At 39.7% G+C, this 13,150-nt stretch overlaps 1 protein-coding gene across 8 annotated transcripts in view; it reads left to right on the top strand.

Moving 5' to 3' along the window:
* The window catches only part of gpatch8 (G patch domain containing 8), a 138,895-nt gene that overhangs the window by 110,454 nt on the left and 15,291 nt on the right, over positions 1 to 13,150 (top strand). For 6 of the 8 annotated variants that reach the window (XM_078424916.1, XM_078424917.1, XM_078424920.1 and 3 more), the window contains one exon: positions 7,593 to 7,736. In XM_078424916.1, coding sequence (XP_078281042.1) covers positions 7,593 to 7,736 — 144 coding nt within the window. Of the gene's footprint in view, positions 1 to 5,080; positions 5,138 to 7,592; positions 7,737 to 13,150 lie in introns of all 8 variants that reach the window. The other 2 variants (XM_078424915.1, XM_078424914.1) reach the window with 1 other exon arrangement.

The raw sequence follows: 13,150 nt of genomic DNA on the forward strand, positions 1-13,150 counted from the left end.
GTGTGCCGGAGTGATATATTCTCTACAGCCAACTGTGTGCTGTTTTGCAAAGCATGTGAAAAAGCAGCAAATCATGATAAGAAATATTTCGTCTCCCAGCATGCACAGACAGCTAAACACAAGTCGGCGGCAGAGAAACTGAAGGCGGGAAACACGCAAGTTTATCTCCTCACTACATTTACTGCTGGCTCCAGTCGCAAATCTGAGTTTTCGAGTGATCTGATGCTGGAATTCCATTGTGGAAATTGGAAAACAAATCTCTGAGGTTTTTTAGAGAAACACACAGAGGACAATATATGACACAACCTATGCTGTGGGGAGATATGTTGCCAATGTGGTAATTGGAGGCAGGTCAACAATCAAAGGAGTATATCGACATGAATATAGAGTGCAGCTTGTTTCGGGTATGCACAAGTGACCTCAGCTGGGGTAGAAAGAGGTTTCTCAGAACTGAAGCATATTCTGTCTGGCAGACGGCATAGTTTAATACCAGATAATTTGAAAAAAATGCTAGTAATTATGTGCAACCAGGCAACTTTGGTCATTTAATGTAGTATATCTTTATATTATCATTTTTAACCATATTTTGATGGTGGAAATACATGCCTTTTATGCCTTTTTTGGTCAATAAATGCCTTTTTTGTAATTTTATTATGCCTATTTGCCTGCCTATTTCAGAGATTTGTAGCGCCTAAACATCCTGGCTCTAGTATTTATTCGTTTTGGGTCGAGACCCTTCTTCAGACTGATGTCAGGGGGGCAGGACAAAGGAAGGCTCTAGCAATTGATCTTTTAGTAACGTCTGAAAATAAGAATATCATCAATTGGGGAAATAAAGTTGTCAAATACTCGATCCTTATTTTTGGTCTTCTGTTCAGCATGCTAAGTTCATTTTCTAAGGAATAGCAACACAATTTGGTATTTGTCCAGTCTATAGCAGCTAACGTGAAGGATTTTTCAGTGTTGGGTTCAACCCAATATCCTTGTGGCAGAAATCCATGTCTTGTATCTTGACCTGGTGTAGCTCTTACCTACAGTGTATTCAGAAAGTATTCAGACCCCTTCACTTTTTCCACATTTTGCTACGTTACAGCCTTATTTAAAAATGGATTAAATTCATTTTTTTATCATCAATCTACACACAATACCCCATAATAAAAAAGCAAAAACAGGTGTTTAGAAATTATTGTAAAGTAATTAAAAAGAAATAACTGAAATATCACATTTACATAAGTATTCAGACCCTTTGCTATGACACTCAAAATTGAGCTTAGGTTCATCCTGTTTCCATTGATTACCCTTGAGATGATTCTACGACTTGATTGGAGTCCACACAAAAAAAAAAAAATTTAAATAAATTAAATTGATTGGACATGATTTGGAAAGGCACACATCTGTCCCACAATTGACTGCATGTCAGAGCAAAAACCAAGCCATGAAGACGAAGGAATTGTCCGAAGGAAGATGCAGGTTCCGAAGAGCACAGTGGCCTCCGTCATTCTTAAGTGGAAGAACTTTGGAACCACCAGGACTCTTCATAGAGCTGGCCGCCCGGCCAAACTGAGCAATCGGTGGAGAAGGGCCTTGGTCAGGGAGGTGACCAAGAACCCGATGGTCACTCAGACAAAGCTCCTGAGTTCAACTATAGGACAACTATATCTGCAGCATTCCACCTATCCGGCCTTTAGTAGAGTGGCCAGACGGAAGCCACTCCTCAGTAAAAGGCAAATGACAGCCCGCTTGGAGTTTGCCAAAAGGCACCTAAAGGACTCTCAGACCATGAGAAACAAGATTCTCTGGTCTGATGAAACCAAGATCGAACTCTTTGGCCTGAATTCCAAGTGTCACATCTCATCACCTGGCCAATACCATACCTACGGTGAAGCATGGTGGTGGCAGCATCATGCCGTGGGGATGTTTTTCAGTGGCAGTAACTGGGAGACTAGTCAGGATCGAGGGAAAGATGAACGGAGCAAAGAACAGAGAGATCCTTGATGAAAACCTGCTCCAGAGTGTTCTGGACCTCAGACTGGGGCGGAGATTCACCTTCCAACAGGACAATGACCCTAAGCACACAGCAAATACAATGCAGGAGTGGCTTCGTGACAAGTCTGTGAATATCCTTGAGTGGCCAGATAGAGCCCGGACTTGAACCCGATCGAACATCTCTGGAGGGACCTGAAAATAACTGTGCATCGACGCTCCCCATCCAACCTGACAGAGCTTGAGAGGGTCTGCAGAGAAGAATGGGAGAAATTACCCAAATACAGGTGTACCAAGCTTGTACTGACATATCCAAGAAGACTTGAGGCTGTAATCACTGCCAAAGGTGCCTCAACAAAGTACTGAGTAAAGGGTCTGAATCTTATGTAAACGTGATATTTCAGTTATTTCTTTTTTATTACTTTGCAAACATTTCTAAACACCTGTTTTCACTTTTTTATTACAGGCATGTGAAGTTTCCGCGGATTTCCGCGTTTTTAAAATCCATTTTCCGCGCTTTTTGAAAGATTTCCACGTTTTTCACTTTGCCAAATAAACTGAATAAATTGGATCGAAAAAAAGAAAGAAACAAAAACGATGTACAGACTTGTAATGAACACTCGGGTTCCGCTTGAGGTCGCTAGGGGCTGCACGAGAAATCCCCCACGCTGTGAAAGTCTCCCCGAAAATGTGGCACCTAGGCTGAGCGAAGCAGCCAATCTTGACCTCATCGGGACTTCCACGGCCGATCGGTGGGTTGAATTTGCAACCTGTGGCCGGGGCTTTGGAACTCCAGCCCAACTGGAGCCAGCATATCTATCCCCATAGCCGACTTCCTTGGCCTGCTGGATAAACCAGCAAAGCTCTGGAACTAAGAGTGCCAGAAAATCAGTGGTGGATCTATAATGAGTAAATATTAAATTTAAGTGCAAGATTATATAACTAAATTAATTAAGACGGTTAAAATATAAAACACAGCAGAAAAGCCAATTACCACCTTTTTGGGCTGATTATCAATAAATGTGCGAATTTACTTCAAAATGTTATTAGTGTAGAGTGACATATTCACATTATTTTGTAATGTCTGTTTTTACTTTGAAATGCGATAAAAGAGGTTTGAAACTGGTAATTTTGTGTAAATTTCCCAAAAAAATCCAATTGTTTTACCCCCGTTCGGCTCTTTTCCTCTTTACCTCACTCACATGACTGTTATTAAGGGGTATTGTGTGTAGATTGATGATTTAAAAAAAAAGAATTTAATCCATTTAAAAATAAGGCTGTAATGTAACAAAATGTGGAAAAAGTGAAGGGGGTCTGAATACTTTCTGAATGCACTGTACTACCACATATGAAAAATAACTTAATTTCTCCAATACCTCAGCTCATCAGCTAAAACTCTTTGCCGTTGCTATTTCTAGATCGAACTGTTCCAATCCACTTCTGCCCATCTTCCCTGCTCACCAAATCTATTCTGTCCAAACTTTGCGTTCTCATTGACTTGCAATCGATGCCTAAATTTTAAATTAACATCTTTTCATTTAAATGTACCATTGACCTCCTACTTCCTCGCAATAGCAGTCAGATCTGCCAGCATCCCTAGTTCTGTCTCACCAATATTATAATTTTGATTCCTTTTCTCTCTCCTTGTTCTTATTTTTTTGTATTTTCTGCCACCATCCAAGTCATTGCTTAAAACTCTACTGGCCATAGTTCCCCTTTCTAAATCTCTCCTTTGTGCTTTTCACAAACAGTTCCTGAACAATTGCATCTTTCAGTCAGTACTTTTGATATTGTACTTTTGCACCATGTTTTATGCAGCGTTAGAGGGTGTTTTACCTTGTTAATAGTAGCAGAAAGTGGAAGGTGTTCCTTTTACTTGGTCTGGCAAAGGTTGATTAAATATTTCTGGATTCATATGTCAGCTATGGGAATAACTACTATATCGGAACAGATTTCCCCAGTGGGACGATGACACATAAATTGGAAAATGGATCTGGTATTGAGCACAGTTAAAGATGCAGGGCCTATTTTGTGTGCCTAGAAGAAGAAATAGCCTAGCCAGCACTTTAAATCATAAGAAAAGGCAGAACCTTAATTCTTGAGTTGAATGATCCAGTGAAATCCAGGTAGAGTTTTCATAATTGCTAATTATTTGGACACTTTGTGCTTGTCTAAGTTTGTGTAAGGTGTAACAATAAAAGAGAGGAGATAGTGTCGCTGAAAAAAATTAGTTTGTGATTGCATCTTTGTTGCAAAGCCAAATTTTTAGTTAAAGCTTAATAATGGTACATTTCATTCATTTTACAAGTTAGTTCATAATCAAAAATAAAGTGGAAAAAACTTACCAATGAATTTTATCAAAATGTATAACTTTTGTACAGACCAATGTTGGAGATAGTCAGCAGATTCTCAAGGTTTTATCCATTTTATCTGAAATTGATAATGCTATCTTTTACAAATTCCTGTGAAATACGGTATAAACTTCAATTTTCTGAAAGCTGACATTTAAATAGGCTAGTGAAAGAAGCTTTAGGTTTAATATTGTCATGAGGTACAGTGAAAAGCATTGTTTTGCATGCTGTCCAATCAGTTTAGTTAATACTATACTATACACAAGTATAAACACGTCACATTTTAGCACAGTCGACAGAGCAAAGAGGAATGTACAGTGTGCAGAGTATGGTTCTCAGCATTGTAGCGCAACAGTTTCATGGACAAGATCCATTGTCCACAATGGGGTAGAAATAGTGTTTAAGTATTTTTATGTTGGCATTTCTGTTTAGATTTTTCGGGCTGCTATGAGCAAACTGGTTCGTTTTGCTAAAACCTTACAGTGTGCTCAGATTTGTGATTGAAAGTTTTATAAGCTGCTTTTCAAGCATTCCCAATCACCTGCAACCAATGTTTTAAGTCACACTGTCTTAGTTTGTGAAAGAAAATAGCGTGACAGACAGCGGACTGTTAATTCCAGATAACTGGCAGATCTTCAGGCATCAATCTGACTTATTTAAGAAAATTCAATTTCAGCTTCACTCAGTGAATGGATCTGTGGCATTCTGAACAAAGATGAACAGTGCAATGTCATTTACATTTATAGGACCTATTGGCCATGCGTGAAGTGCATGCGGAAGAGTATCGGGGACACAGCTCGAAAGTGAGCACTTGATCTTCGTGATGCTTTGTTTCAACTTGCACAAATGTTTGAGCTGAGCAATGAAATTTTATGCACTTATAGTTTCGGTATTAATTTGAGTTTAATCATGCATGATTAATGACCTTTCCAATTGGAGGCTCTAGTTTTAATCATTAATGTGTGCAGTCATTGCAGTATATACTATAGAATGATTTTCTTAAAAATGAAGTGCTGCATAATTCGAGGCAGTTTCACCTTGCTGCCCATGTTCCAAATGTGGTTTGCACATTGGTACAAATTGTGGTTCACAACCCTTGCCAAATGACCACCCTGTGCTTGGTTCTAAATGTGAAGTTGGTTATTATCTGTTAAACATATTCCTTAAACATGCACATCAATTATCTACGTGCATTTTACTTATGCCACACAGAGATTACTGGATCCTCGTGTTATTGGGTGGACATAATGTAGCTTAGTGCACTAAAAGGCATTTGCCAAATTAATAGTGTACACTTGGGCCTTAAAAAATGGCAGATTCTGAACTGATCAGAAATTAGTGATTTCTGAATCAATTTAGCAGATTCTAACACTTTTTTTCAAATTTATATATTTTGCCTTCAATATTTTTGATCATTTGACCCGTTTGTTTCAGAAAGCATATTATTTTGTGTGCACAATTGCCAATGTGGGCTATTGACGTAAAAAGTTGTGCCTACTTTAATGTACTTGATTGCTTTTCAAACTCTTATCAGGTTCAGTCTGAAACCAGTGCAAATTCCTCTTAAGTAAAGAGAAGATTATATTCTCAGATTTGTACTTCAAAGATCTTAGTGTTATAACAACAGTCGTATAGTTCTTACCAAAGATGTATTTATGTGAAAAAAAGACCACAAAGTGCTGGAGTAACGCAGCAGGCCAGGCAGCATCTCTGGAGCTGTTGACGTAAAAAGTAGGTGACGTTTCGGGTCAGGACCCTTCATCAGACTCTAACGTGGATCTAGCTGAGAATAAAGTAAAGTTGAGGTCCATTGTTGGTCTGGGTGAGTGGGACCCGGAGTTGCGGGATAGGCAGAGTGAAGGCCTGTTGGTGCCAGCCGGTGCATGGCGGAGTGTAGATCACAGGGTGAAAGGAGAATTGTCGCGAGAAACGGTTGATGGAATGTTTGTGATCTCCAGAGATGCTGCAGAATTACTCCAGCACTTTGTGTCTTTTATTGCCTTTGATTGGAAACCATGCTGCAGTTCTTTTTTGTACATTTATCCGTAAGTTCTGTTTTGATGGGAATTCAGCATCATTCTGAATATATGGAGAGGTCTGTTACTTTTATCGGAAAATTGAACATGCATGGGTTTAAAAAGTAATTGATGTTGAACTCACGATTTCCAAAGAGCAAACTTGCAGTAAAATTAATTTTAGAGTTGTAAATGAGCTAAAGTCTGTCTACAGACTTACCACAGCATTGGATAGTTAGAAATTTGCACAACTATATGCGGTCTTACTTAACGTCAGTAGTCTGACACTTTCTATTGTTTGAGTGACAATTTCAACTTCTGACAGCATTTATCAGAACCATTCTTAAAAAATAACATAATATTTTGAAGGAAGTACAATGATTTCCATGTGTTCTTCGCGCAGCAGTTTAAAATGCAACCTATGTATAAAACTATTTCTGAAGTTTTAAATCTGAGTTGGTGAAAAATATATTGTATTAAGGACTCTTTGCTAACTAGGATTCCTTTTGTTTGCATGAATTGTGACATATTAAGTTGATCTTTTTTATCTCTGAATCTATGTCAAATTAGTTCAAGTGACTTGTATGAGAGTTTCACCTACTTCCCTGTGCTGGCCATCAGGATTCTGCATTAGATATTTGAACCTTCCCAATTATTCTCTAGTAGCTGGAGGCTCCTAATACAAAGCCCTTTTGGTAAATAACATTGAATTGCCAATTTGTATGAATTGCTGAAGCTGGAAACAGGAAAACAAATATTCTTGTTTTTATGAAGATTATGTTACTCTTCTATGGTAGAGTAGTAAAGTTGCATTGGTTCCAGGGATGGTAAATTTGTCCTGAGGGAACTTCATACAGACTCCAAGTTATCGAATATATAGAAATACTCGTATCCCACTGCCTTCCCCCCTGCCCCCCCCCCCCCCCCCCCCAAAGATTTGGCTTATTTCAGAGCTGTTTGATAATATACACATTTTTCAAAATAGATTACAGCCAGTGTGAATAAGGGACACAAAACCTGCATAATAGTATCATTTCATCTAGTCCACATAGGCATATTGCTGCTAAATTAAGTCCTGAATCATCAATTTATATACCCAGTACCATCTTTGCAAGGAACTAAATGACATTAGATATACTGACAAGATCCAGTGTGTAATTACTGGCAAAGTTCAATTGTGTTACTTATGACTTTCTTCTCAGTTTCACATATTAATGTTTTCCCATCTTTCTCTTATTCCTAGGACTATGCTGAAAAGGAAAAGGCAATTGCAAAAGCTTTAGAAGAGCTGAGAGCAAATTTTTACTGTGAATTGTGTGATAAGCAGTACCAAAAGCATCATGAGTTTGACAACCACATCAATTCCTACGACCATGCTCATAAGCAGGTAAATTAATGCAATGCGCAGAACTAATATTCTGAAACTTATCACTCGGGATTAATAGAAAAAGTTTGTGTTCAGTCAGTTGCTAAAGGTTTCAGATCTGAGCTAAGGAAAATTTGTTGGAAAATGTCTAAACCACTTTGAACCAACAAGTAATATTTGATTTGATTTTTTAACTAATCCTGATATCTTGACGGGCTTATGCTGCAACACAGGCTGTTTGGACTGTGGGGTCCATGTCTGCTCCCAAAATTGGTTCAATTCGTCTCATTCTCTTACTTCCCGTATGCATTCTCCGTATAGATACAGTGTTGACTGCAGGATCAAGCCCATTTCAATAGAGCTGTGCCCATTGCTGCTGATTCTGACTTGGGACATGAGATAGCTGAACCAGTTTTGCTCAACGTGAAAAGTGGGAAGTACCTTTCGGCTTTTGTTCTGTTTCAGATGCTTTTTCGCATACCTGGCAGAAAAGCCAACTTCCATGACATTTCCACCAATCCATAATATGTTGTCAACAATAAGAATGCAAAGATTTACAGTTGGTCAGTACAAAAGCAAACAATAAGATTGAACTTTTAATGATTTTGATGACCAAAGCCAACAATTTCCACCTCCATATGTATTGCCTATCTGCACCCCTGCCTCAGCCTACCTGATGCTGAAACCTTCATCAATGCTTTATCTGCAGATGCAAGTATTTCATTTGTATTCTAATCCATGTTGTATTTTATCCTCTGTACACTTTAGTTTATCTAAAGCTCTTTTGCCCCTTGCACCAAATCCTATCCATCCATTACCACAATGCTCTCCTGTCTGCATTGGTTGTCTATTAAAAGTGCCTTGGGTATAAAGTTCTCAAACTTGTGTTCAAATCCTTGCATCTTTCAAACCACCTTTATCACTTCAATCCTCAGAAGATTAGCAACTTGTATCTCTAAACTAAACTAATCTGATTTCCTTCACCTCAACCAATGTATTCAACTGCTGAGGACATCAACTCGAACTGAAGCCCTAAACCCTTCTAACTCTCTTCTCTTGCTATAATCCTTACAAACCCACTTTGCCAACTCCTTGATTACTGCCATTTTGCTTCCCAGACTGGTTTAATGATAATTTTTAATAACTTGATTGGAAATTGGTTACAAGACATTATATATATCACACCCACACACCTTTTTTCTTTCACCTAAATAAGTAGTTTGATAACATCGGATTTGGAGGCTCCCTCAGCCTTTCTTTAAAAATGAAAGTAGCTGGTGTTTATTGTCCTCGTGGTCTATCTGAACGGTTCATACTGTGATCATTGCCTTTGAACGTTGGTACTTGGGATTTTCGATTGTTTTCATAATGCATTCTGACTCTTTGAACGGTTTCATTGTTGTGGAAAATATTGTTGAAATGAAATTATGCTTTCTCAGCTGTCCGAATAATTAAGCTTTCATTCTTCAGCTATGATCCTGAGAATGAAATTAAATAACTAACTCTAGAAAGCTTAGCGTGGGAGTAATCAAGTCTCTACCTGAGTTATAACTGAATCATTGTTTTCTCATAGCCACCATGCCCAAAAGTAAATTAACTATCAATGTGACAGAGCCTTCAGTCATTATTTCTGACCTCATGAAAAGGCTGCAAATGTCAGCAAAGACATGAAAAGCATGGCAAAAATATAGTAGATACTTAAAGGTGAAGAATCTGCAAACTATATCACTAGAGAATTAATATCAGATAAACTAAGAAGGCCTGCATTCTCGAGTTTTGTAACAGTTGGCTGCAAAGATAATGGATGCATTGGTTGCCCCAACAACAATTGGCAGTCAAGTATGTTGATAAGATGAGTGTGAAGTGCAAAGTATTAGCAAAGATTACAAGGATAACTGTCCAGGCAAAAAGTTGCCAGAAAATCTGTTTGTTCAGTCATTTTGACTGGATGACTTGAAAAAGTGTTTTTTTGAAATAGTGTACGATTAAATTCTGGTGGTCAACATAACTTTCTCTTTAATGTTTCATATGGCAAGTATTGGCCCTGAAAACCTGCACCTCCCTTTATATACTTGTACAGAAGTTCCATTGCATCTTAAGTGGATGCATAGTCTCTTGCTGAAATCTTGTTTGTAGGGACCCCCTTTGTTTCTGGGGACCCCTTTGTTTGTAGGGACCCCCTTTGTTTGTGGGGATCCCTTTGTTTGTAGGGACCCCTTTGTTTGTGGGGACCCCCTTTGTTTGTGGGGATCCCCTTTGTTTGTGGGGACCCCTTTGTTTGTGGGGACCCCCTTTGTTTGTAGGGACCCCCTTTGTGGGGACCCCCTTTGCTTGTCGGGACTCTCGTCAAAACATTTCAGCTCAATTTGATGCTTTTCCCATGATGCCTCTGTTGTAAAAGGTATCATTCATAAAGGCTCCCTTTATTCCAACTCTGTCTTGTGCAAGTCAGCCAATCTTCTTGTCATGCTAGTTCCTTGCCTCTAATACTATCTTGTTTCGCAGCCTCACGTACAGCACGTTATTAAAGGCCCTTTGAAAATCCAAGTGAACAACGTCCACTGACACTCGTCGGAGAGTTAACACATCACACTCCAACATTTCCGTCACTTTCAACATGATCACGCCACTAGTCACATCTTCCCATCTCTACCACTTTCTGCCTCCTATTTGGAGGCCTGTATGTAATTCCCATCATGGTCTTTTTAACCTTGCAGTTTCTTAACTCTAACCACAGGACTCTACACGTTCTGATCCTATGTCATTTCTTGCTAAGGATTGCATTTTATTCCTTACCAACAGAACCACCCATCCCCTCTGCCCTCTTGCCTGTCTTTCCGATAGTATGTGTAGCTTTGGATGTTCAGCTCCCAGCTCTGATCCTCTTACAACTATGACTCTGTGATGCCCATAACGTTGTATCTGTCAATTTCTAACCGTCTACTAACCTTGTATTCACCTACATGTACTCAATTCTATTCATATCAATAAAACCAAATGTGCAGAAAATACAACATGAAGCCTGTAAAGGAGAGCCCACTGACTCCCCCAGCTACCTTTACCACACCTCCTCCGCTCTGTCTCTTGCAAGGATGCCATTCCTTTCTCACAGTTTCTCCTTCTTTGCTGGATCCGCTGTCAAGATGAAGGACATGTGAGGTCACTCTGGGACATCCCCACACCCCGACCCCTGCCGTTGTAGATGGAACCCCTCACCCTGTCTCTTCAGTTTTGCAGCTCCAGTGAGGCCACTCGCAGACTGGAAGAACAGCAGCTCATAGAAAGCCCTCAACCCACCGGCATCAAATTGAATTTTGGATATCCCCTCCCCCTTCTCCTCCACCCAGCATCACTCGCGCACATCTTTCTTTCCACTTCCCTTGCTCCTGTCATCCAGTTGTTGTCCCTTCGTCCATCTACTTCCACTCATCTCCCACCCCTTCCTACTCCATGTCCCCCATTTTTCTTTTGCCTTCCCCCACCACCCCATTCCCTTGTACCCAGCATCCCTCCCTCTGATTCTACATTTCACTCTCCGCTTTACTTCCTTGCCAGATTCCAACACTTACATCCTTTTATCTTCTCCAGCTCCAGCGTTCGTTGCCATCTCCTCTCGTCTCTCCCCCCATAAATAAATGATTCACTTCCTCACTTGGATCCACCAGCCACTTGCTAGTTCTGACCCCATCGCTCTTGTCCTACCCTTTGCCCTTACCTCTTACTTTTTTTTTAGATTTAGATTCTACAGTGCGGAAACAGGCCCTTTCGGCCCACCAAGTCCGCGCCGCCCAGTGATCCCCGCACATTAACACTATCCTACACACACCAGGGACAATTTTTACATTTACCCAGTCAATTAACCTACAAACCTGCACGTCTTTGGAGTACTTACTGCTTACTGCTAGCTATCTCCCCTCTACTGCTAGCTATCTCCCCTCTACTCCGCCAGTCTGAAGGATCCTGACTCAAAATGTTGTTGGTCCATTTGCCTCCACAGATGCTGCCTGAACCGCTGTTAATTAAAACCTCCAGCAGTTTGTTTTTTGCTGGTGCCTGAATGCATGCTTAACAATGGTGAAAATGTCTCCACTTTTCATGGCTATTCCTATACTTGTCTGTGATACTTTTGCAGGACTCTGCAGATCAGTAGCAACTTGGCTGCAGAGCTTTTCATCTTTTTGATTTAATTTTGGCAATGATCAATGTATTTTCCATGTATTTTATACTGGATGGGGATATAATCATTTTAACCTTCAATGGAAGCACTGTGGGTAGTCTAACAAATGTGTGGCATGATGCCTTTCACCTTAGGAAGCATTAAAACGCTCAAGTGATGTTAAATACTTGCATAAAACCTAAGTTGCACTCTGAATGTTGACATTTTTATTTAATTGTGAAAAGTTTGAGTTTTTAATTCGTTTTTGCCTTCAGATAAAGAGCAAACATAAGCCACCATTGCGAACAGTTGTCCCAATACTTCATATCATGAAAGAGTTAATGGCTATTAACTTTGCATGATAGGATGCTTGGCCATTGTCTGCAAACCTGCCTGTATGCTTTTGGGGCTTCTATATTGTTGAAAGTGGAGGAATGCTAATTGCTCATAAAGATGTGTCTGGTAGCTGAAACTTACAATCCTTGGAAACCACAGAAATAATAAAATGGTGGAATGAATGAACAGGATGAGCCTGAACTTTGGGTCCTGAATAGCCGATGTTTGCAGGATGTAACTATGTGATTCCTAAAGCTTCAATGCCAGCTTCGACACTATATCCTGTTATGCCTGGGAAGAATGTCTGGGAAAGACGATGCTCTCGTTAAGATTAGGATGTGGTTAACTGTTGACTATTTGTGGGAGTGTGTAAAACAAGACCTGTGGTATGATAAGGATCCTTACCTTCTACTAATGACTTATTGTGTGGAATATTTTATGACTGGGGTGTCAAGTATATTGTGTTCGATACAGTTTGTGATTGATTTGAAGGAAATGTTGTGTTAAACATTCTTGCTGCAAATTCCGTATAAAAATGCCGCGAAATTGCTGTATCTTTGAGTGGAAGCAAGGGGAGTGTTGAATATGGTCATACACCCTTAGCACTGGTCCCCCCACTGCCGTCTGACGATCATTAAAGCTTTGCTTGCTTTACCTTTAACTGTTTGTGTTGTTGTCTGTTTTAAGAAACGAACTTTAACAATCAAACGTACAAATGTATCTCTTCAAATATAGACAAAACTCCCTGTGGATTCTTTGTATGATGAGCTCCTGTCAGCATTTATTGTTGATGTTCTCCCATCGTTTCATTTCTCCACATTTGCTAATCTATTCCAACAGCAATCTGGTTTTTGAGGGTTTCTTTTACATGACTTGCCGATGATGTCGCCTTTATTGTAGGTTATGTTCTATTTTAAGCTTTCCTCCTGGGAGATCGGGAGGT

This window comes from Rhinoraja longicauda, chromosome 29 (genome assembly GCF_053455715.1).
Source record: "Rhinoraja longicauda isolate Sanriku21f chromosome 29, sRhiLon1.1, whole genome shotgun sequence".
NCBI lineage: Eukaryota > Metazoa > Chordata > Chondrichthyes > Rajiformes > Arhynchobatidae > Rhinoraja > Rhinoraja longicauda.